This window comes from Papilio polytes, unplaced genomic scaffold (genome assembly GCF_000836215.1).
Source record: "Papilio polytes unplaced genomic scaffold, Ppol_1.0 DF822845.1, whole genome shotgun sequence".
NCBI lineage: Eukaryota > Metazoa > Arthropoda > Insecta > Lepidoptera > Papilionidae > Papilio > Papilio polytes.
In genome coordinates this window covers 230,920-258,740 of record NW_013526359.1, presented here as the reverse complement: position 1 = coordinate 258,740, position 27,821 = coordinate 230,920, and the positions used below count along the sequence as shown (strand labels likewise).

General features: G+C 32.1%; 1 protein-coding gene across 1 annotated transcript in view; it reads left to right on the top strand.

Annotated features, from left to right (window-relative positions):
- LOC106105471 (SH3 and cysteine-rich domain-containing protein 2) overlaps nt 1–27,821 on the top strand; it is a 95,548-nt gene that overhangs the window by 12,029 nt on the left and 55,698 nt on the right. The window contains exon 3 of the mRNA XM_013285794.1: nt 1,767–1,875. Within this exon, the coding sequence (XP_013141248.1) occupies nt 1,767–1,875 (109 nt within the window). The remainder of the gene's footprint in view (nt 1–1,766; nt 1,876–27,821) is intronic.

Sequence of the window (27,821 nt, the reverse complement as noted above, 5' to 3'; positions counted from 1 at the left end):
GTAATTTATAAAAACGTTTCCCTTAGTGAGCTCTACAAAAATTTTAAACTTTAAAACAGTACTCGAACTTTGTAATTTTTAGTATTGCGGCAATTTTTGTTTTACCAATTATATAAAACTGTTTTCATTTATTTCATCCTTGTGGTTTTATCCGATTTTGTTTTAAAGATACAAACCAGATATAATTATGTTTTTAATTTAATATTTTATTACCAAAACTTAGTAAATCGAATTTAAAATAGTAACTTGTATATCGACCGATTAAGTCCCACTATTTATATGTTAACCTGCCAAATTAAAAATAAACATGTCGTAGATTTTGTCAGCCGCTATTACTATTATAATAATCTAATTATTTTATATTTTGAAACTATTAATAGTACACCCTTCATAGTCTCTAGTAAAGCGAAGCTGTCACAAACAATCAAACAATATTGCACGACTGCTAACTTTTCACATTTACCACGGCCTCAGAAAATATAAGCAAGTTTTATTACATTACGCCCGCTGCTCGCGCTTAGACGGGACAAGTCATGTAAACTTTTATTCCCAACAGAATGGTACAAATGTCATTAGTAACTAACACGTATCATAACATCCAAACAAATAAAATTATTTAAATGGAAAAATATTGAACACAAACCCAATTTGAAAACTTTAGAAAAAGAATCTCTAAGAAAAAAAACAATTGAGAATAGTATTAAATGAATTAATAAATTAATGAATCATGGTTTGTTAAAAACTAATTTAAAAAAAATATCTTTTTATTTATCACTTCATCTTAAACTATCTGTTGCTCGTGACTTCGTTTGCGTGTAATTAAAATTAATAAAAACATACCCTATGTTACTTAGTAAAAACGTAGCTTTAATGGTGAAAGAATTTTTTAAAACGTCACGGTAGTTTAGGAGTATGTAAGTATAGATTAAGAGTGACAATAAATAACTTAAAGAAAGGTTGCATATTAAATCAATGTTAGTGTTCCATAAAGTGTTATAAAGGTTTTGATACAACGAGCCATAACGAGGTAAAGCTTGCTGCTGTTTATGAACGTGCTGTTAATAAATGATCTCCGGCACCCGACATGTTAGTGTGAAATTCACTTAACTTAGCAAAGTGACTTTTGATATTGCTTTTGTTATATTACTGTTGAAAATTAAAAACTAAACAAAACCAGATAAATGATACCAAGCAACCGAACCGATTATATATAGATTTTATTTATTTCTTTTAATACGAAAAAAACTTTCCAGGTATTTTTTACACTTTGCAGAATTTTCTTTACCAAAAATACAAATAACAACTCACCAACTTTGACTTATATCATGACATATATTCTACTTTGACAAATATATATTTGATATCTAAGCTATATAAATATCAAGTTCCATTATTAATTTGCTACGTTAACTTTACGTCTTAACTTTTTTCAATAAAAATAATAATCAATATTTCTTTTACAATAACAGTCTTGAAAGTTAAGACTTGTTAAATCCACTCAAACGAAACATTGAACAAGTGATAACTACCATCAGAGCGAGCGCACGTCTTAAACTAATCTATCGCACAACTGTTGTGCGATTGTCTATTATTTCGCAAACAATTCAACTGTTTAGTTGCACAACTAAAAAACGAATAGCGCACCTCCATATAAGCTTAAAAATCAAGGCGAGACTAAACAGTTCTACAATAGTTTCGTTTCAGGTGTACGCTCTTATTGATATGGAAACTTTTAATTGAAGACTCTCAATGTCTTTTTGTTCCAGTGTCTGACTTTACAACGCAGCTATCGCAACTGTATGAACGGCACTCAGCTGAAATGCAAGCACTCGTCGCGAACTTTCGTAAGAGGAACAGCGAGCTGAGGAAAGAGAGGTTAGTATTTTTAATTAGCTTAATGTAATAAACGAAATATATACCGTGTTGAGTTTTACACGAACGAAAAGTGTTTTTGTAATAATAAAAGCGTATGCTGTACTTTAAAAAAAATTGACGAATACGTTAAATATAACAGTAATACTAATCAATTATATTCGATGTTCACATGTTTTTCTGTTCAATTAACGTCACCTCAACGTTAATTGAATTTTAGTAATCACATAAAACAATCAATTCCGTACTTGTTTGTCAACCAAATGTTATTCATTTATGTTTAACTATAATATGCTACTTTATCTATTACGAGCTGTTGCCCGCAACTTCGTCCGCGTGGTATTAGAAAACATACTAACTATATGAATTAGAAAAAGCTATGTACCCCTCGGGAACCGGACATTTCTTGGGGATGAATATGTTATTGTGTACTCCAGACATTGTTTTATGTCTGAGCCAAATTTCAATAAGATATGTTGAACCGTTGCAGAATGATTGAGTAAACATTAAAAAACTAAATCAATGAATCCCACGGGAACCGTAACTATTCCCCGGATAAAAAGTAGCCTATGTGTTCTTCCAGACTATGCTCTAAACCTGTGCCAAATTTCATGGAGATCCGTTCAGCCGTTTAGGCTACAAACGCTAACAAACATCCATCCATCCATCTATCCATCTATCCATCCATCTAAACTTTCGCATTTATAATATTAGTAAGATTATTATTTTATATTTACTATATTACATGCATCAAAAACAATATTTTTATAAATAAAGGCATAATTTAGTGATCCAAAACCTGATAGTATAGTGGTTACTGTATATTATCTATATATTATAGTCGAGGTTTTGGCACAAAAAATGTTTGCTAAATATTACATTGACAGAACTTAATATTAAAAATTAAAGTTTAGTAATCATTTTTCATAACAGAATCGCTTTAAATATCGTCACATAGTTATCGTTAGTAAAAAAAGAACTGTATTAATTTATAAGTGAACAGCGACACACGAATATACCGGAAGAACTCATTTACAGCAAAGGCATTCTGTTTCTCGCAGTATTCAGTAATGAAATGAAATCTTCGCGAATGAAGTGAGGAAAAGCTTTTACATGTTTCCGCAGGAACGCACTAATTTATCCAAAATACCATTGCCAGCTCCGTATTTTCATAATCCCTTGAGTACACCTGCTAATCGTAAAGACATTTTCTTTATTTGCTTCAAAAAAACCTTTAAAACTATTTATACTAATGTTTATAAAGAGAAAAGATTTGTATTTTTGTACTTTTTGCAATAACTCAAAAACTACGAGGCCGATTTAAAAAATACTTTCACCGGTAGAAAGGTAATTTATCTGTTTAACATAGGCATATATATTAAAATTTCACGCGGACAAAGTCGCAAGCAACAGCTAGTAGCTGTAACAAGAAAAATAGGCGCATCATGCTGAAGAAACATAATTTGAATTACATCAAACAAAAGGAAAATGTCGTATAAACAGAAATAAAGAGGGTTCCTAAAACACAATACAAATGTAATGTTCAATAACACAAAATATACTTATTTTTATTGATACTAGTTTGTCCTGTCTAATAGATTTATAATGCATCAGTCTTTTTTAAAAAAACACCTAATGTATTTTACATCGTTTACGCGATAAGAGAGAAAACAGCAAGACAGTTTTACTGCACAGCGTTAAAAAATATACGCTCGTCCCTAATTGGTACCTACGTCAAGGTATCAACCATTTTATTCTCGTCACAAGACATTTTTATTACCCTAATGGTACCTCAAGCGAGAGACAAAAAGGCGAAAGCGATGGGGAAAATACTTATGTATCTACCAACGTCACGCTAAAATTGCTATACGGGATGAAATTCATTTATTTAGGAAAAAGGGTCCTACAACGTCTTTTTATATTAAAAGTAAACGAAGTCGAACGCAGCAATTCACGTAAATTGTGACACAAACAAAATAAATTCTAAATTCACTTTGAAAACCTAGAAAATGCGTAACATCGGAAATACAATAGCATGCTTGTGTTGGGCCTAATTTTAGCCCCTTTCCCTTTCCACTCTTTTCTAAAGAGGAAAGGATTGGAAGGAAAAGTGGATTTGACGGTGGAGGAGACGCATAGGAAGGGGAAACGTCTATTTTAGTCCCTTTCCCTTTCCACTCTTTTCTAAAGAGGAAAGGATGGGAAGGAAAAGTGGATTTGACGGTGGAGGAGACGCATAGGAAGGGGAAACGTCTCCTCCTCCGTCAATTAAGGGTAGGCAACGCATCTGCAATTGCGGATGTTTATGGGCAGCGTTCGCTTTCCATTAGGGTGGATTGAGGTGGCCGCTTGCTCGTTTGTCACCTTATATAAAAAAATATAAAAAAAAAATTAAAGCTTTTATGATATTTCAGAATTTTTACAAACCGACTAATGAAAATTCGTATCAGTTTAAAAATGGTTCCAAGTTATTACACGAAAGAGTTATTTCCCTGCTGCTCTGTCAGTGTCCATAGCTTCTATCTGTATTGCCCAAGTGACTCGTTAGTCTTGTTATTCTCCCATTATTGAGCTTCGTATCAGAATTTATGTTGTCCGAGGAAAGTATACTAGCTTTTTAAAACAAGTAAAATAGAACGTAGTACATTCATGACTCCTAATGGGCAAATAATTTTGTTTGCTCGTTGCGCTAAGAGGTATTTTAGGAATTCACCTAAAAGACATAAAAACAAAGGTTGTTAATACAGAACAAGTATTCATGGACAGGTATTTTACAAACGCCGGATTAAAGGCTGAAAATATAAAATTTAAGACCAAAGTAATTTAAATAAAATACAACAAACCCTATTTAATGTTTTCAAATAAAAATCATAGCTTTGAAGCAATTTTACCGATGTTAATAAAATACCTCTCGACCCGAAAAATTCAATTTAAGGTTGTGTTCTTTTTCTTTTTCATGATATTGTTTCAATTTAGATTATGTTTTAGGCTAAAACTTTAAAAAAAGTACCTTCTATATTGGTTTATAACCTATTTCTGAACTAACGTAACTATTAACTCGTTAATAAGATTAAAATTTAGTTAGTCTATTGATATTTCATTTATGTAAAAGTATTTGTCTTCGTATATTTTACTCCAGTTCTTTTGAGTATTACAAATAGCAACTCAATTCCAACGTCTCAAACGCTTTAACATGGCTTAGCTTTATTCCTGTTGTAATAGGTAGTATATTTTAAGCTGTTGAAATGAAATTCGCTCATCGTACCGACAAAGCCGTCGATGCGCCTAACTGATTCGATCACATCCATCCCTATTATCCCCCTCGCATCTTCTGCGTATCCGTACTCAATTGATGGAAATTGTAATTCGACTTGATTTTCAATATACTGAAATTCGCCCAGCGACAAATAAGGTAGAGTCATACAACCTTTAGACTCGTCTTTAGCAAACAAAATAATATTTTAAGAGACCTTGCAGATTATAGATAACGCAATAGTTTTTTGTTGTCGCGGGGAATGCATTTACGCACTTCACCGTCCATGCTGCGGAGGCAGCAGGGACAGTTTCGTGTGGGACTCCCGGCCTTAATCCCGCCCGGACTACCCACTAAACCCCGCGGTGTTCTCCTTCGCCCAACCGGGCCGTGGCATCTACGTTAGTTAGATAACTCAATAGTTTAGTCGGGTCGGGATATTAAACCAGAATAATAAAAAAAACAAAATCGTTGTAATGTAAACAACCTCATATGTAACTTAAAACTGTCGGTTTTTTTTAAATTTTTTTTTTTCATTATTTAATGTATAGTGGTTATTAATGTGGAATTATTGTAAAACAAGTCTTATTAGAAACGAACCGCCAGTTGAAAACACTTCTTCATTTCATTAGCGTAAGTTGAAATTAACTTAGAAGAGACTTTAAGGCTTAAATAGAAATTTCTTGTTCGCCAACTTTCCTTTTTAACTTTTAGCACCAAAAGTAATTTCTTTGTTGACAAATGTCGATCCATTTAAAGTTGGTAATTGATTGATTATCGACTTTCTGCGGTCAGACTTTTATTGGTTAAAGACTGTTTTAGTTATCTTAATTGCGTCGTTACTGGTTGACTGGAATCAGGTTTGGTAGAGTTCATTCAAAAAAAATAAAACGTGTGTCTAAATTCCGACTTCACTCGATTCTAGGAATCGAGGTTCATAAATAAGTATACCTTTATTTGTATCTCAAAACATCTGAAAGTTATCGAAATCTTACTAATATTATAAATGCGAAAGTTTAGATGGATGGATGGATGTTTGTTAGAGTTTGTAGCCTAAACGACTGAACGGATCTCGATGAAATTTGGCATAGATGTAGAGGATAGTCTGGAAGAACACATAGGCTACTCACTTTTGTTTTTTTTTTTAATTCCTCGCGAAGTTAGTCGCGGGCGAAAGCTAGTATATCGTATATAACATTGAAGCTAAACTTCCCAATATTTATAACGAAAATAGCATTAATTTACAGTCTAGAGACAGAATCTAATTTAGCTTTGCAGTCATCTGCAATCAACGTTAGAGATGTCTGTGACTTGAACTGTCAAATGACAAGTTAATTAGCGATCAAAATATCTATAGATCATATCCAAAGCTAGTTATAATAACTAATAATTAAACTTCGGTTACTTAATTAGATTATGATTTATTTACGAAATATTTTAATAGTGATAAAAGCAATCACTAAATTTTAAAAAACATAAGGTGAACAAATATTCTTATCCATATCTATTCTAATATTATAAAGAAGAAAGATTATATTTTTATATGTATTGAAATAACTCAACAACTACTGGGCCGATTTTAAAAATTCTTTCACCATTGAAAAGGTAATTTATACATGACTAGCTTTAGCCCGGGACTTCGTCCATGTGGAAATAAACAAAAGTATGTATCCTATGTGTTCTTCCAGACTAACCTCTACATCTGTGCAAAATTTCATCGAGATCCGTTCAGCCTTGTAGGCTACAAACTCCTAACAAACATCCATCCATCCACTTAAACTATCGTGTTTATAATATTAGTAAGATTAACATAGGATATATATTGTTTATTATTTTTTAATTTCATGCGGGCGAAGTCGCAGGCAACAGCTAGTCGTATATGATTTTATAAAAAAATGTAGCTTTAAGAACGAGACTTCCGAAGTATCCAGAAATACTTAAATAATTTCAATGGATGAAATTGAATAAATATACATCTACTTAAAGCAAGCTTATGAAGTTATGTCTCCTTAATACGAAGTTCGAATGCAAACCATTCAAACATTTTCGCAATCCAAATTCACGAAGCCGGAGAAAATTAGTTTCTCGCAAAGCTTGTCGAAGTGGACTTTTCCAATGAAATATAAATTTTCCTTTCGCGATTAAAATTCTGTTTACACTCGATGTTGGTCCATCACAAACATAAATATGCTGAATTTAAATTACTTGATTTAGTGTACATATGAAATTTTATAGTTACATTATTATAAGATACTCGTAAGTGTTAATATGCAAGGGTTTGCAATCTATTTGATTATTTAGAGCCCAAATACTACGAGTTAACAATCTGAAAACTTATTTAGTTTATGCTTAATACCTTATTTAGGCGAATACATTTAGTTATAATTATATCCTTAAAAAAAAAGTGAAATGAAAATATATTTTTATACGTGTATTGCGAATATGTAAAATAACAGTAATTAATTTTATTATTCCAAGCTTTTCAAATATTAAAATATCACTACAAAATGACAGGAATGGTAAGGTTGTCTCCTGCGCCTTGCATTAAAGATGAGGTCAAGGCCTGAATTTGAGAGCAGCCGCACTGCGACTTCACTTAATAACTAAACCCCATGTTTTATTAACAAATGCATGGGAAAAACGCTCATGACGGACAATTAATGGACGTAATTTTGTTTTACTGCATACACGTAATAGCAAACGCCACGCAAACAACATAAAGAAATGAACAAGCTGGTATTATTGTTATTTTCTTATATTTACAGGATCACTAACGGCTGGTTTACCAGCTATAACAATTCGTTAGTGTTTTTGGTTCAATAACTTTATGAAATACGTTTCCGAACTATCTAACATAATTTTTAAGGCGTTAAAACTTATGTCGACCTAACACTAATGCAGCGCCACGTAATAAAATAGATGGAGACTTCAGAAACCCAGCATAAAAAATTATCATAACTCTACTGTTAGCAATCTTATTCTAGTGTTCAGCTAAACTTGCACCTCGAAATATAGTCTTCTTTGGGCAATATACTATTCATAATTACGTACGCACTACCTGCAAGTTTTACGCAAATAAAATTATCAAAAGAACAGCGCATTAAAACAAAAAGATTTGTATATTTGTATGTATTGAAATAAGTCAAAAACTACTAGATTGATTTCAAATATTCTTTCACCATTCGAAAGATACGTTATCAGTGAGTGACGAACGCTATATTTTTTAAGTCGACAGGTGAAGTCGCGATCAACAGCTAGTTTGTAAATATTGACATCGTTTTATTTGCTATGATAAACAAAGATCAAATTGCACGTTTCCTTGTACTGAAATAGCGACTTGTTGACACATTTGAAGTACGACTCAAATATAATACAATTATTACATGTCATTGGCATTGGTATGAACTATCACACGACTAAACAGTTGGCTTACTTCCAACTCTACACAAACGTTTACAAATGAATTCCTATTGACTTCTAATTGGTAAGGTGTTCATGTTCGCTAATATCGCACGTAGTTTACTGTCTTTTATTTAAATGTATGTGTCAATTCACTGACAATTGTTTCATTAAATATGTTTGTTTCATAACATTTCTAAGCCTATAAAAAGTTGAAACAAACATGAAAAAATCTGCTCTGTAACAATTGTTTTTTAACACAGGTGGGCGACATTTAGCCCCTGTCAGTACGAAACAAAACAACTCCGTGTTACTAAATTATTACTGGAAATTGATGGCCGCTGTTGTCGCCTTTTTACCTCTTGCATTAAACATTCGGGGCCTAATATGAGCGTTCGCTGCGGGTATTGTGTTGTAACAAACAAGATGTATAAGAGTGAATAAAAGTCTACATGAAACAAATGCAATACGTCTTGCTTGTACAGTACTATTTCTTTAAAATTCCTTTAAAGTAACCTCAATTTAAAGAGTCTCAAGGGTTTTCCTTTACATCTGTACCTCGTAAGACATGCCTTAATTGTTACTAGCACGTAAACCATAAGAGAAAAAGTTCTAAATTTCTAACAGCAAACTTTTTAAACGAACAGAAGTCGGGGCATTTCATGTAAACTTTTCTAGCAGTGGGAGTCACCTTGTGCTAACCGTCTGTTAGCCTTTAATTTATAATGAAGGAAAGACAAAATTAGCTTTTCAATACATTTATAATTAACTAACTGTTGCCCGCGACATCATCCCGATGAAATAAATAACATTGCCTATGTTTCTCGTCTATGTTACAAATTAGCTTTCTAACGGTGAAATGATTATAAAATTCGTCCCAGTAGTTTTTGTGTTATATCAGTACATACAAAAAGACAGTGATAGAGCCCGCTTTAACATTTCGCACGAATGGGCCGGCTCGCTCGGTGTAACACCACGACCACACAGAAAACAGGCGTGAAGTGGAAGCAATTCCGCGTTTCGTCTGGTGATTCTTAAGTGGAAAGGATTCGAAGGAAAAGTGGATTTGCCGGTGGAGGAAACGCATAGGAAGGGAAAATATCCTCTTTATTTGCATCTCCTACTCCGTAAAGCAAGGGTGAAATTCAAACAACAGTCTACGAATTGTGAGAATTTTACAGAAGATCACAAAAACAAAGCAATTAAAGAGATTAGATATCGGCAGTCGAAGTAAATGGGTTATTTTAAAGTGACATTTGTATTACATTCAAAACCATTACGATTCGTTTCCATTAGCCGTTAACACATGTCTGCATACATTTCTAGGAAATATTTCTATTTTCATACTGATTGTATTTGAATACAATTTGTCAGTAGTAAAAAGATATAACGTGTTACTTGTGGTAATGTGCAGTTTTAATATCTTTGATATGTTTTATTTTATTTTAACCGCCATTTTAAAGACATATAAATAAATATTTTATTTAAAAGTCAAGAAGATCTTTATACATTTTATTCATTCCGAAAATAACGAACCAGCGGAATTATTTCGTGTTCGTATTTCTTTTTTTTTTAAGAAAAAAACTATGATGAAAAAGTAGAAGATTGAAAATGAAAACTTGTGAAACAGAACGATGAAAAAAATCATTTTATAGATATCTCTGGAGATATTGGTAATTATTTTCTTATGATGACTAATCAGATCTTCGCCAAATAGATAATGAACATCAGTACAAAAAACATCTGATTAATGAGAAAACAGACGTTTTGATGACTGATTAATTTAAGAAAAAAAAAACATGTTATCTTTACATAGTATTGGAGCATGTTTGGAACATCATGAAATAAATTTCACGTGGCCAATTCCCCATTCCACGACCCGGCTATCGCCAAGAATAATAAAAGCTCGAAAAAAGTATTTAGTTCGCGTCTAATTGACGTTAACCATTTTTTTCCTTCATATAATTACTTTCGTAAACTCTCGTAGAACACAATAAACAGATAAAAAAAACATATTTATTTACAAACACAACAAATTAAGAATTAAATTATAGTTGGCCAGTGTTTTAACCATTTGAATGAATTTAGAATTAATTAATCTATACTATCTATACTATTATAATAAAGCGTAAACACACACTTCTTTGTTGCCTTAAACGTCTTTTCACAGCATTAAACTTAGACATTTACTATTGATAATTTGACAAATGTAAACAACAAAATGAAATTTTCAAAATTTCGTGCGGGTGAAGCCACATGGGAACAGCTAGTATCCTATTAAGATAAGTAGTAAGAGAGTAAAACGGTTGTTTTTCTGTCCATTCTTAAAGTGTTCAGACTCATAGTAGTTTAAAAATAATTTATATTTAAGAAAACAAACCTATACCTAAAATATCGAGAACAATTAAAGCAATTTCAAATTTAGAAACCCTTTGATTTTATAAACTGTACGCCGATGTTAAAACAATGTAAATGCTTAGCTCATCCTTAATTAACGCTGACAATGGAACCCTCATAATGCTTGCCTTTGTAACTCTTATCAAATACTGACACCTCTAACCCTAAGTCAATATAACCTAAGAGATATCCTCTCTCCTTGTATTGTGGATAATTATAACTCTGAAAATCTTGGACGAAAATTTCGTAGTATACCTATGGTAATGGATAAAAATTGCATAAAATCTGTCAGTATACATTACGTTAGGACGCTTCAAAAATGCTAGTTCCTCTGATCGTTTGATGGTTATTACAGCAGTAACACAACACTAATACTTATACACTAAGGGATGTGTTTCGTGGGCAGTTACAACTCAGAATGCGACAATAAATGAAAAAAAAGACATAGTATGAAACTTTTCCGTAATATTTCACGAAAATATGTGACATTTTATAGTAGGTCATAAATATGTCACAATACTGAAATTACCTGTGAATTCGAAATTAAAATATCATTCGTGCCATAACAAATTACTTAAAGGCTTTAACGGGAATTAGCCTTAATGACTTCTTTGGCTCGTATTGACCTACTTTGTGAACATGCAACCGTTACTCTGTAAAAATATTGGAATCTTTAATACTAAAATATAATTTATGAAAATATGTAAGGAATGCACTCTTAAAATATATTTGGATTTTATTTGATAACTAACTTCGCCAGTGACTCCGTCCGCTTCGAATTAAAAAAAAAAAAAACAAAAGTGAGTAGCCTATGCGTTCTTCCAAATAATCCTCTACGTTTACGGAAAATTTCATCTAGATCCGTTTAGCTGTTTAATCGACACTAACAAACATCAATATATCCATCCAAACTTTCGCATTTATAATATTAGTAAGAAGATAAAAGAACTGAACTAAACAACTAATTAGAGAAACAGATAAAGCCGCGCATGAATAGCTAGGAAGTGATAAAACAATTTCGGGTATTTATTGTCCTATGCATCAAATAACTGTATTTTCTTCAATAACATAAAATAGTGAAATCATTCATCTAAAAATGTGAACACATTTTCTCGATCTCTCCATCCGATTTACCATATATGAAATGTTAAAATAAATTACTATATATACTACCATTTTTATTCGGTACGGACCGTGTTCGTTGTAAATTAAAAACATCGCCAGCAAAAGGATTAATTAGATTGAGATTTTTTTGTGAATAGATCCATCTGCAATGCAATTTATTTCACCCTTTAGTCTCGACCCAAATCCGTCTCCTGTCGGATTCAATCAACTTGATGTCTTATGATGTTTTTCTAAACACAGTAGCTCTTTTCTCGTTAATTTCTAAATAAATATACAATCCAGCTATTATGTAACTCGGCCTACTTCAATAACTATTAAGCAATGATTATATCGTAAAAAACTTTGGAATCAACGTAATAACTTTTAACTATTACCCAAAACCTAAACTAATAGTTAATTAATTTACCTTTGCAAACAAGATAAAAAGAGTCGAAGTTTGCAAAAACAAACTACAAAACTTTAGTAAGAATTGGAAACATTTCTATAAACTTTTACCCTTGGGAGTGATTACATCGTGCCGAACTTCCATCGGACTTTAACTCCTTATAATGGCGAGACACCGCAATAACTTTCATACTTAAAATTAAAGTTTGCAGAACAAAGTTTAAGATACTTTTAGAAGAATTAAACCTTCATAGATTTAATGTATTTTTAAGCATTAATATCTCTATTCTTCAGTTAATACTGGCCGTTGCCCGCGACTTCGCTGGCGAGAAATTAAAAAAATAAAACAATAAAAGTTTAGCCAATGTTACTCAATGATTAAGTAGCTTTTAAATGGTGAAATAATTTTTGAAATCGGCCCAGTAGTTGTTAAATTATTTCAATACATACAAAAATACATGTCTTTTCTATTTATAATATTAGTTCAGATAAATACTTCTTTGAATTACAAAAAGTTGAATTATAATATGTCTCGTAAGTTATTCGCGTTTTTCATTAAACGTTTTTTAAGACTCCAAGGAGCTTTCCGGTCATAATTTTATTTTCTTTCTGGTTATTTAAAATGTTGATTCGTAATCGACTTACATCGTCTGCGAACAAGAGCCTATTATTTTTGACAAAGTAGAAAGAAAAATTACAATATTTTATTATAAAGTACAAAGTTAAGACTGCCTTTCGTTCCTTCTACTTTTGTAAAGAAAAGATCGTTTATTGTTTCAAAGAGAACGAAAAAAACGACTTACAAGCCACAGTTACAAGACAGGTTTGTATAATAAATTGGCATCAATAGTAATAAAAAACAATAAACCATCTGAAATAAAGAAAAATCTCATTGAAAAACTAAGAATAAAAATGAGTACTTTTGTTTTTCAAAGTTTTCATCTATTTTAGTACAAAAGTTTTAGAAGTTAATATCCAACTTTTCAATTCAGTCGTTTTTATTCCCTTGTCGCCTTTACTGAAGACACCCTTCAAGTTTTCTTACTTTCATTGATATATTGTTTTATGATCCCTTTTTCCCATCCAATATACTTAAAATAAGAGACGTTTTTTTTCATGGCTTTTCATAGCGAAAACATTATAACATTTTACAAACGATTCAACTATTTTAAAATCCCCAATCCTATCTAATCAGTTTTAACCAAATTCGAAAATATTTTTATTGTTCTATATAACATGAATACGCAAATTTGAAATTAGGTTAAAATTAATTCATGCGCAAACAACACACGCAACGGTCTGGAAAACGACAAGCATATTTCGACGTAACATATTTCGAAACAAACTTAATAAAGAACATTTAACATAATATATCCTTAATATTTCAAAACTTAAAACTGCAATGTGTTATTTACTTTTGTATTCATGTGCAAAACATTACCTTAAATGTACATAAAAAGAATTCGCAAAATTTCTAGAAGATTCGAATGCAAATGTAGACACTTAGAGGAACGTTACCAGCGTAGCGATTACGTTAAAAAGCGAAAATATTTATCATGCATTTAACTTCAATGTAGTTCTTAAGTACGTAAAGCCACTTAGGTTGTATCCGGAGGCGGTAAATACCTAGTTTTCGATGCATTATGTTGAATAAGTGCCTTAAGAACCTTTCTTTAGAAAATAAATGTTGAAAATAATATTAATAATGACAAATTTCGACATAAATATAAAATTAGAATGTACAATATAGAGGTTTGTTAAAGTACACCTGAAACTAAACTATTGTACAACTGTTGTCTCGTTTTGATTTCTATGAGCTTATATGGAGGTGCGCATACTACTTTATTTCTAGTTGTGCAACTAAGTATTGGAATTGGCTGCGAAACAATCGACAAACGTTATGCGTTTGTCGATTGTTGTTGTTGTGAGATTGTCAATGGTGTGCCCCCGCTCTAAGTATTACAATAGATAGGATGAAAACGCGTAAGATCTGTCTACCCCTCAAAGTAAAAAAGCTTCTTTATATTCGCCGTTCTCATAGTACAATAATTAACGTAGCACTTTTTCCCCAAACCCATAATTATTTAACGACACAAGTCGCTCCAATTAATGACTAAACATGTCATAACAACTGACACCTGTCCACTTTACACATTACCTTACTTACTTTAATTATACGTTTGAACTGAACGTTTTTCGTTCACACAAATATAATGCCCTAGTTTCAAACACACCATTTAGATAACATAACCAGTAAAACACAAGTTCTAAAATCATACTGATAAAAAAAAATTATTTATACCAGTTTTTTTTTAACACTAGTAAAAACTTTTCATATCAAAAAGTTAAACGTTATAATTCTAGCATTATAAAGTTTGATTTAATAGAACTGAAAGAGAAACATGGTAACAAAAAGTTGATTCGTGTATCGTTGAAAAAAAACTTTCTATAAATCGAATCGAAGCAATCGAAGTTTCTCGAAGTGCTCGTAGGAGGCCTTTCTCGGAAATGGGCCGGGAAACGCAATCTCACGCTTTTTAAGTCTCCCAGCCTCTTTTTGCCCGCCTTAAATTACTGCACGGTGTAGTATTAGCAGAATTCAAAGCTTATTTATAACGTTATCTATAAGAAAGTTTTATTTTATCTTAACAAAAAAAGGTGATACTTGAAACTTGAAAAACTATCATTAAAGTTTTATCTAATTCTGATATAAATAAGAACAAATGTAGTCATCTCTACTAATATTGTAGAGACAAATTTGAATTTTTGTTTTGTAAATTGGCGCGGCAATATCTATCATACTTCATACTAATCATACTAATATTATAAATGCGAAAGTTTAGACGAACGGATGGATGGATGTTTATTAGAGTTTATAGCCTAAATCGCTGAACGAATCTTGATGAAATTCGGCATCGATGTTGAGGATATTCTGGAAGAACACATAGAATATTTACTTTTTTTATGTACGCGGACGGAGTCACGGAAAAAAGCTAGTGTCTAATAAAACATCTGCGGCTTTTGACAATTGAAACTCGAGTCTCCATAGATCAATTTATGGAAGTTTCAGACGAAGTTTTTAGACAGGAGTATAGCGTTTTAGAATCTCGTGGACAAATATTCATTTTAATTTATATACCAGTTAGCAAATTTTGTTAAAAATATACATATATCGTTTATAGAAAAATGAAATATGAATGTCGTAGAGCGGCAGTCGGCGTTTTATCGATTATTTTTTAACGACGCACGCTTACCTTGCCAAGCGTGACATGGTAATCGCGGATGGAGTTCAACGGCCGGATGGTTCATATTAATTAATTTATAAGTAATTTTTTTTCATTAACTGTTGCCAGTTTATTAATATTATGAACTACTTACATAAATTAAATTATCTCCATTTATAAGAAGTAAGTAAACAAAACACAATCTTAATTGATTGTCATTAGGCGTGTCATAATTTTGTCTTTTCAAATTGAATTAGCGTAGTATTAACATCCTTATGCATTCATTGGTGTTCATATAGTTTACTAGATTCTGACTTCTCAAGACGTTATAACCAGCATGAATGGCAGATATATCAATATTATTATGGACTCGATTATATTACACATATATAAAAATATTTGTTTGAAATCATTGCTTTGAAAATAATGAACCAATTTCAAAAATTATTTCGTTATTTGAAAGCTATATTACTGAACTACCTTTTGCCGACGACTCTGTCTGCGTAGATTAAAAAAACAAAAGTAAGTAGCCTATGTGTTCTTCCAGCCAATGCTCTACACTTATTCCAAATTTAGACGAGATCCATCCGGCTGTTTAGGCGGTAAACTCTAATAAACATTCATCCATCTATCTACACTTTTACATTTACAATATTAGTAAAATAACATAACATAGGCTATATTTTACATTAGCAGGAAGGGTATGGATATGCTATATTCTATGCAACCCAGGCGAATCTGGGGCGGATCACTAGTTGAATACACTGTAAAATAGTCTGATTCATTATACTTCCGACACAAACGAGGAGCTAAAATTAGTTAAGTTCGAAAACATAATATAATGTTAATTTATAATGAGGCACGCTCTACCTACAGGCAACTCGTTAAGGCTTGTCATCTCACAAAATTACATATGACTCGAGTTTCTTATTAACAAGACTTTACTCACAATTTACAAGTTTCGCAAAATCTGACATTATTTTATACATTCCTAATTTGTTAATTGCCGTTTTATTCGTACTTTACATATTTACGAGTTATAAAATAACTTTGATCAGTGGTTTCTTATACCCTAATGTTGTGACTTTTTTTTAAGAATGTTTATTATTATTTGTATAATCTAAACGATTAATTTCTTAAGTGCGTTATTATCAAATGGGCATTGAAATTATTATTTTTATATAAACAAAGGCAATATTAATTTTGTTACATAATAAACGTATAAAAACGTGAAAACATTTAAAAATCTTTTTAAATTAATAATCCTATTAAAGCTGCAGGAAAATTAATTATCAGACAACAGAGTTAGTTAAAAGATTGTATTTTACAAAGTAACAAAGAAAACTCAAAGAGCGTCGGCGCTTAATTACGTCATAGATCTTGTTACATTTATAATATTACGAGTAAATAAGAAATCATAGAACAATCCTACGAACTACTAATATGTTTTTTAACATTTAATTCAAATCCTCTTAATTCAGCTGAAAAATTGATGTCTATAATTTATCTGAACATTGGGCTTAATGATTCTTTATAATCGATTTGTTTTCTTGTTCCTAATCTATGAATTTATTTACTTTCAATATTATGTCGGAGTGACAAGCTGTTTGCAGAATTAATTCCGAAGGCAGATCATATACAAGGTACTCGTAACTATCGTCCATTTTGAGCGTGCGTATGTCGGCGATAATAAAATTACAATCGCGTAACATTAGAAACACCATTCTTAGATGACCACCATCTTAAATGAATACTGCATAATAAGATCTAAACGGATTGCAAACATTTACAGAGATTAACCGATTGACTTTTTCGTTAACCAAGCGCATCATTCCATATAAAGACAACTATCAACAGTAATTCGATCGTCGTCTTGACATCTATCATGCACGATGCACATTCAGCCAGTACTCAAATTTCATTAATTGCCAGTAACTTTAATCGTTCAAAAAGTATCAATCATTTCGTGCCCTTATTAAAAAAAATGTAGGAAATAAAATTGTGAAAACCCGTTTTGGATATTATACATTCGCGGTTAGCAATTTGGCAAAATGATCGATCACAGAATGTATGACGGGTTGCGATACGCTCTCAGCGTGGATCAGTATATGATTGCTTGTTGACATGGCGCCCAACATTTATTTTGCTTTGACAATATTTATTTTACAACAATATATTACAAACATATACGTTAAACACGGGTTAGGATTACTTTGGAAAGAAATTTTGCGAATTGATAATAACAAAGATTACCTTATTTACTAAAGATAAAATTTTAGGCTCATGTGCACCTATACAATTTGCACATGTCACAATTTTAAACACAAATACTTAATGCAAAGAGTTATAGTTTAAATTAACTACCTCTTTGGTTTTATTTAAATGTTCCCATTGAGGGCACTATCATAATTATCTAATGAGATCAAAAATATAGAGCTATTTTTTACAGACCTAGATTATTCTAATGTACGTAACTTCTAAAAGAATTGCGTCTCCGGTAATTGAGGTGACCGCTCAATTACTTTTCCATCTCCTACCATTTGCGATTTTCTTCCGACCTCATAAACGTTGGAAAAGCATCTACAATATTTGCGGCTTTATATTCTACGCCAGTACAGTACTAACCTGTAATTAATGTGATTGCTTTGTTTTTGTTATTCAAGAAATTGAAATATTTAAAAAACCCGACCAGAATCATTACCTACGGCTTCAAAATTTTAACATTGTCTCCTATTGCTCTGTACAATTCATTTTAATTCATTTTTCATTTTCATATTGCAGCTCGTGATCAAATATACCTTTCCATTAGTATTTGAATTATTAAACATTGAACGTATACCATGGTCGATAAATATTTCAACGAAACATGTCCGTTTGTACAGTACGTATCGTAGCGTTTCGATGCGCGCGAGGTCAATGACCTGCACTTTAATATTTACTGTAAACAACCGATCGAAGCTCACTATTCAAATTTAGAGTTACGCCATTCATTGAAAATGCACAATACAGACGCACTATAGTTTAATTAGATGTAATTTGTTATCAGATTGCAGATCCTATTAGTTTTCAAATGCCTTCTATGATATTTTTGGCACCCCTGAATCAATTATATCATTCAGGGGTGCCAAGCAATTATTAAGCCCACTAAAGACGCTCAGTTCTAACACAACATTGAGAACTGCAGACTTACATAGTTGTGAAGATTTTACACTTACTTGAGGCTTATCACTCCCGCCATTCTCACGTGCCATTTCTAATACTTCTGTTTTGTTAACTATAGTAATCTATTAAAGGATAGCATTATTTTCAGCGCTTCCAAATATTTAAAAACGATACTTGTACTGTATACGGGTATTATCCAAGCGTAGAATTTGTAAGCAAAGCTGCTATTTAGGAATGTCGCCGTCTTTCAATAGACATCTAAAGCCTGATAGAAGGATGAATAAAGTAAAATATATTTCTAATAAGTACCAAAACGTTCTATATAAAGATATTTGTATATTGTTAAAATATACAAACGACTTTGGAACCTCCTCCTTTTGGGAAGTCGGTTAAAAAGATATATTAACGTAATCAAAACCTCATTTAATTAACATGCTCAGTAAACAAGCATGAAAACTTTATGAGAAACTTTTCAATACATGTGATGTAACTACGTCTTTGAGATGTGGAAGTTAAAAGTACACAAACATAAAACCTCCGGCTTTAAGGATGCTCATTAATTTACGGAAATTATAAAGTAAAACTTCCTTCTACACAAAGCGTTAACATTATTTTACACGATCTTAAGAAAATTGTACACCAAATTAGCAATACATTAAGATATACCAATAGTAGGATGGAGGATAAAGTGGTACTTACCGGCTCGATGCCCGCCTCACCGCTTCAGGTGTTCTCCGTCGGTGTCAAATGAGTCAAGTCTAGTTATGTCAAGTCTACAAACGCCATCGATGCTGCTTGAAATGCACCCGTATGCACTGTTATTGTTCCGAACACAATAACGAAATTTAAAGTGACCCCGTTCTATAACAAAATTAACACGTCTGTTGTGACAAGCAATCACTTCCAATGACCTTTGAACTTGCAATATGTAACCGACACGTAACTCTTCTCCCGCACACTTCTCCGCAGACCCCACGCATGACCGTACTGGACAAGTAATCAAAACTACCCACTAGTGCGGGAGAATAAAAATTCTTTGGATTACCCGCATTAACCAGGTCCGCGAAATTTAAACGAATGTGACGAACCCGTACGATCAGCATCTAACAGTCACCGACAAAATTTTTTGGCGTACATTATGTCCGGCTGCACAAATCATATTTTTGATGACGTTACAAAAACGTTCTCACGAATATTTGTAATACGTAAAACAGTACTTATTATTTAATGGACGTACGGACTACCGATCTTGCGGTCGAGGGTTCGAATCCCGCCATTCGACTATTGTCGTGATGTCGCGAACCATATCCTAGCACAAGCCTAGAGCTTATTTGGAATGGTTAAAGGAAATATTAGTAAATTAACAAAGATCTACTAATGTTTTTAAACATAAAAAACAACGTTAAGCTTATAACATCATTCAGACATAACAAAAGTATTTGACAAAAGAATTTTTCGAATTGTATAAATCGGAGTTCAACTCGAAATACGTCGTCAAATATCATCCTCGGAAATTGTTCAGGAATCGCAATCTTACGCTTTTTAACTCCGTTACCTTCATTTATATTAACATTTTTTGCTTGACCTCAAATCAGAACGTTGGTTACTACGAATTCTAATCTTACAAAAAAGAATCAAACCTTTTTAATAAAATAAAATTTAAGTCGGCACTTAAATATCAATAGTTTTATAGCTGTTGTGCTCTCAAAGCACGTTTAAATCTCGAGACAGTTTAGGCAGTCTATGAAGTTTTCGCTCGCTTAATACGGAAACGTATTTTCGTCCTTTTGAAAATATTCATGCATATTAAGTGAAAATACATTTGAAATTCTTTCAAACATTTCTACGAGCTGTACAATTTAAATAGATTTTCCACCGTCAGTGCTGCAATCTAGTAAATCCGAGTCCCGAGCATATAGCGAATATATTTATCTCTCAGCTTTCCAGTTCGTTTGAGCAACGGGAGTTATTGCAAATATTATGGCCTCCAGTAACGGCTCTTATTGATTATTTATAGAAATATTTGCCTCGCGTTTCACTTAGGGCGTAGCACCTGCGACACAGAAATATCGTATGATGTTTATTTTAAAATAAATGTACATTTAATTCGAATACAGAACATTTTAATGATTAAAAATGGAATAAAAAGTATACGAATTACATTTGGTACAGATCTAGCTGAATTACAAAGCCATAATAAGTATCTAAATTTGTCACAAGATGGACGTACGATTTAGAAGATAATAGTACAATTTGCTCCCGGCGATTGATCTTTGTAATTAATATTTCAACTTCACGCAAAAAATTAAAAAGTAAATTCTGACTCAAATTTAGTCCTCTCTGTCCCTTACCTTGTAATTATTAACTTTCTATACATGAAAGTGATATGAATATTCCCGAGTGTTAATTACAACCCTCATATTTAATTCACGAAGTTTAACTACAAATTAAGGCGTTACAGCGTCGTTAATAATTCTAAGATATTCATAAATGCATTAAATTACTATAGTAGGATAGATATCACGTAACATGTTATGAATTTTGTTATGGACTTGGTGGAGTTTTTGGTACATTTTAATGCTCTTAGATAAACATTTACAAGCACTTGTTATTTTATTTTTATTTGTTATTTGTTAATAATAAAATTTGGACTCATTCGTTATTCGCTTCTTATTTCTTCCTGATCCGTGATAAACGCTATTTCTTACAAGAAACGCCTGTTTTGTGACATTCGACGTGTTGTCATAACATTGAACAATCGGAAACAAAAGACAATCGCAAATCCCTTTGAACTATTAATAATCTTTCATTGAGAAACGTTTTTATTCATCACAACAATATTTGTATTTACTTCGTAACGACACTATTTAATATGAAGAAGAGAAAGGTTCATTAAAATTTGAATAATTGCCAAGTCGTTAGTCCAGAGGACGACGATGAAATATTAATTGGCAATTAACGTAGGCATCTACAATGGCAACACCGTTGAATAATTTAGTCCAGTTAAAGATTTTTCACTTGATTTGGCTTATTGAATATTAAATCCTTATTGCAGATGTTTTACTATAACGTTGATTTTGAAAAGCAATTATTATTGAAGACATTTTATAAGTATAACAGGGCAAAATTAATTTTTGTAAGATTAAGGTTATTGGCAACTAATAATTTTGAGTACTGGCTGAAAGTGCATCGTGCATGATAGATGTCAAGCGGCGATCGAATGACAGATGACAGTTGTCTTTGAATGGTGGAATGATGCGTTTTGTTATTATAAAACAATTAGTTAATTTTTATTTTTTATTTTTTTAATTTCACGAGTAGAGTCGGGGACGAAAGCTAGTCTCTACATAAATTCAGAAGTTGTTATCTTGTTTTGAAAACCTATTGAAATCTATCAAAACATTGTCTAGGAAAGAAAAAAACTTCAAATCACCAGTAAAGTTTACCCTCAAGCAGTACCTGGCCGAGTGCCAAAGTGTCAGTAACCTTGCGATTCTCCAATTATTCGGGGCTTCATTAAGCCTTCAGCTGTCATGTCAATACTGTTAGACGGGAAAGTTCCCTAATACCAGTTTAACACATTTTCTTGATTGTTTAATTATAATTGTGGATGAAATTTAATGCCGGTTATTGTTATTATAGATTTTGCTATCATCCTTTCTTTCTCATCCAGACATTAATAGAAATAATAAGTCTTGGCACACTCCTTTGACTAAACTATTGCGCATCTGTTGCGATTGTCGATTGTTTCGCAGCCATTCAACTGTTTAGTTGCACGTATAAAAATCGAGTAGTGTTCCCTTTATATAAGCTCCTAGGAATCAAAGCGCGACTAAACAGTTGTGCGATAGTTTACTTTAAGATGATATCTAAAAGTTATTTTAAATATTACAATATCACTATATCATTTGTCTTTTAAATTCCTTGCGTTACTACATTTAAAAGCTAGTCCTATATGCTATATTTTGTTTTTATTTTACAGGATTATTTTGAACTATCTTTGCAAGTGAACTTTAGAAATCAATGGTTCAAGTTTTAATTAAATCCCAAACTTCAAACTTACACCAATTTTCAAATCAATTTATTGAAAATTTCAAAGTTTAATTAATTCAATACAGAAATTTCTCAAGCGAATCAACTTATTTTATACAACTCCTGTCAAATACTGCATGAAGTAAATAAACACATTTTATAAATTCAAGTTACATTTACAAATCAATACAAAAATGGTCAATACTAAAAACAAACAGAAAACAAAGGTTGTAATTACAAAGCGAAATCCTAGTGTTTTCTTCATTTTAAATTATGTGAATGAAAATTTAATCTACTTTCAAAAGTCACTGTTTCATTTACCCTTTTGGTACTTCTATCCCGTCGTTGAAATATCCGGAATGGAAAAATCCAGCCTTTATTCTGTGAAGTTTGAGCTAAAAGCAATTTACCATTCCAAAGTCTACAAAAAGATAACACGAACTTCAATTACAAACTGCACTTGCACTAAAATATTTGCATTTAACATTAAGACGATATGAGCGTATAAGCTGATTGTGGGATTAATTCAACTTTAAAAAATACGTCAATATTTAATCTGTGTTGCCTAAAATTCTGCAACGAGTTCGACAATTCTGTTTTAAATTTGTTTTTTGTGTATCACTAGTGTGGTTACCACATCAACAACTGTCCACTACTGATTAGACTTTCCCCAATTCTTTGCACATAATGCACATGTCATATGCATCTTTTCAAATCATTGAGCTTGCCATTTTTATTAATTCGCTTCAATAAATACAATTGCAAGTATAAATCTAAACAGAAGTGTTGACGTTAATTAAATTTTGTTATGAAATTCAACAATATCGTAATCATTCGAGTGTTATTAATTTACAATGGAAACATTAAGCTTTTGTACCAAAGTTTAGAAGCATTTAAACTTTGTTGTTTTATTGTAATATTGTTTCGAATTATTGAATAAAGTTTCTGTTTACATTTGTTTGATATTTTGACGTGAAATGTATTATAGTAACGTTCATTTTAAAATCTTCCTGTTCCTCCTTATCCTACTCCAGTATGGTCGACGCAACAGGTTTTTATCCTGTACATAACTCTATCATACGTCATCACAATCATCACTCCCTTCTTGATCACGTCACCATTGAAGCAATCCATCCTCTTCTTAGTCTACCTCTACCGTTATATCTCCACACTCATAACTAAAGTTCTCCTTGGTACATGCTTTTCCTCCCACCTCATAACACGCCCATACCATGCTAACCTTTTACTCCTTACCTTCTTAATATACTCATTTCGTATTGCTCTGCTTATCTTCTACATTTTGCGTACATTTTTATTTCTTTATAATCTTTTAATTACAAGAATTATTAAAAACCATCCATGTGTAAAAATTTAATTACGAAAAGGGAATGTAAATACTTAATTTCTAATTATAAATGTCACATAAAGTTGCGAAATAGTTTTTGAATGAGAACGTAGAGGTTAACTTTAGGGCTTAATCACTTGACCCCATTTAACTACGAACTAAACTCTTAAAATATATATTTGGAAATTCTCTGTGGTCAGGATTAAATTATTTTACTAATAGCTAAACAAATCATCCAAAAATGTGTAAGGAAATATTCCATTAAATAACTGACTATATTCAGAAATGTTATGGAAACAAAGTTAATATTCAACGTAGAAAATGTAACTTTTAACAAAATGAGAATAATGTTTTCAATTATGAAAAACTTGGATATGACAGCGCTTTCACTTATACAAGAATAAACAATTACTTTGATATTCATTTTCTTGCATGAACGTTATCATGCATTAAAATAATTGTTTATTTGGGACTAAGTGTTTTACTAAAGTTATTTGTTTTAAATACATTTTAACATTGTTTAAAGATAGACATACTTACAAACATTTCAATTAAGTATTATTACAATACAACTTAACACTTAATACGATATTGAATTGCTATATAATAATAAATAGATTAGAAATTAAATCGAAAAGGTAGCAACATTACAAAACGATTATAGCGACTAACGTCGGTTTCCTATCTACTTTTAACCATCCGTTAGTGTTTTGGTTTGATAATTACAAATGCGTTTCTGAAGTACATATGTTTTGTTTTACTTTATTGAAACTTATACCAAATACTAATAAATCAGTAGGTACTGATAAAATAAATGGAAACTTCAGCAACCATTACTGACCTAACATTAAACTCGGTTTAAAACATGAATTTTATAAATGAATCTAATTAAGTAATTTTCGTATAAACCTTATTGTGCTTTGTTCAGCTTATTTCTGTAGGTTTCGCAGTCACAATGTAAATCCATGAGTTATACGCGACAGTCGTCCTAAACAAACCGCACGGAATCCTATCCATTTTTGGCTTCACCTTTAAGATTTATGTGATTCTATCAACAAGATAATTTCATGTTTTGTAAAGGAAATTACATTTGTATTATGAAAAATTGTTCCGTTATATGCTATTACTATTACTAGACTGATAGTAGATTTTAGTAAAATGAGTATCTAATATTATTGTTAATTTTATTATTTAAAAATGCCAGGAATCAACTTTAAGTAGATGAATTAAATATGTACAAAATACTAATTGACAAATTAAAGTCACAACTGGCTGGGGCTCCATTTATTTCGTATTCAGGCACTGTAATCTGTTTGTGCGGCGAATTGCAAGCGCACAAGTCGGCCACATTAATAAAGTTGTTCAAAACTACGACTGCATTCGTCGCCACATACGTCCTAAAGAATTAACTTGTTTTTGACTCGAAATATTACATTTCACGTTCCTGTGCTATGCGAGCTAAAGTTACTACTGATAATAATAGTTAATTCATTGTAGTTAGAAAAGTATTGTTATTACGTAAGAAAGAAATTATAACAGTAATTAGTCTAATAAGTCCAAATTACAGTCAGAATGATAACAAGTACAGTCAACAAAAAGTTTAATTCAAAAGCTTAGTTTTAATTACATAAATTGAGTAGCTGTTCCTCGCCACTTCGCTCGTGTGAAATTAAAAAATAATGAAAAACAGAGCCTATGTTACTCACAATAGACCTTTCTAATGGTGAACGAATTTGAAATACGGCCCAGTAGTTATATACGAAAATACAAATTTTCCTCTTATGAGTATACATAAATATTGAACTTTTCCACATAATGTTGTCTTAACAATATGTGTGATTAAAAATGTGATAGTAAACAATTTTTAATTCTATTCCAGGTAATATCGTTTAATTTTACATTACCCAATAATTCTAAGTTCACAGCCCCTAGCCCGGCAGCAATTTCCCAAGTAGGTAATTTGGTTCGTTCGTACGTCTAGGATGCCCTTTGGCGGTCTGTGGCGGTGATTAGTTTCAAGGCTCGTTTGCGGACACGTCACTTTGATTGCCCACTTCAGGCCTCGTCACTGTAAAGCGATTACATAATCACTTTATGTCATTCGCAAACGTTCAGACGATAATTAATATATTAGTACACTTACCATCCTTGAATTACTGACAGAACGGTTACTTAAGGTTAATTGAACTTAACAGTACATCTTAAGATTTTGACAGATACAAATTTTGACAGTACATATTTATATGTAGGTACTGTCAAAATTTGAACCTTTTACCTAAATATACAAATGGAGGCATTTTTTCTCGTCAAAAAGCAAGGAATACCACCACTAACAACAAGAAAATTGAAGGAAAAAGAGGAATCGAATAACAAAGATTAAACTAAATTGAACTATGAGTGATTATCCCGTTTAATTAACGGAGAAAATTCCTTAAGACGTAGTTATCGACGTTCAGCCGAGTCTTTAATTCAATTGAAGAAGTTAACAACTGAATTGGCCTCGTAATGAACTTTCTTTTTTTCTTTGATCGCTTTTTTATCAAATATAATGGAACTGGCTGCTTTTAATCTATAAAGGACATCGAACGACGCTTCTGTGTACTTTTAAACATACTATTAATATCAACGTGATTTACACGGATTACGTTTATATTACTCATAACCGGTTTCCCAATTGCTTATAACCATTCGTTAGTGTTTTTGGTTCGTTAATTTTATGAAATGATTTCCCGTTTTACTCCGTTAAAACTTCGTTCAACCTCATTGTCACCAGCTCACTATACGTCTCCACCGAGGGGCTCGGAGCCTACTGTGACTAGACCACAGTCAACTAGTCACCTGGCCCAGTGCGGGTAGGTTGACTTCACACATATCTTTGAATTTCTTCGCCGATATGTGCAGGTTGCATCACGATGTTTTCCTTCACCGTAAGAACGTCGGATAAATTATGTACATATGAAAATTCGAAAAAATCGCAAAACACATTGGTACATGGCGGGATTCGAACCCAAGACCTGTAGATTACTAGTCAAGTGCTTAAACCACTGAGTTACCGACGCTCTTCGTTTAACCTAACAATATTTAATCACTAAGTAATAATCAAATAAATTGAAACTTCAGCAACCGCATCTATCGAATAAGTAACAGTGGTAAATTAACAGTGGTAGTGCCCGCTTTAACATCTTAGCACGAATGGGCCGGCACGCCCAGGTGTAATACCACGACCACACAGAAGACAGACGTGAAATGGAAGCAATTCCGTGTTTCGTCTGATGAGTGTGGTGCCGGAGGCCTAATTTATGTCCCTTTCTCTTTACCACCCTTTTTTTATAATGAGAGGTTGGGAAGAGGAAGTGGATTTGACGGTAAAGGAGATGCATAGGAAGGGGAAATATCCTCTTTATGTGCGTCTCCTCCTCCGTCGTATAAGGGTAGGCAACGCATCTGCAATTGCGGATGTCTATAGGCAGCGGTCGCTTCGCCATTTTGGCGGTTTCAGGTTTTCGCTTGCTCGTTTGCCACCTAATGTTATAAAAAAAAAGTAACCTCTTAAATCTAACACTTTAAAGTCATGTGAAAGAATAATAAGTTTAAAGCGTTGAGCAATTGAGATCAGTGCAAGAAACGT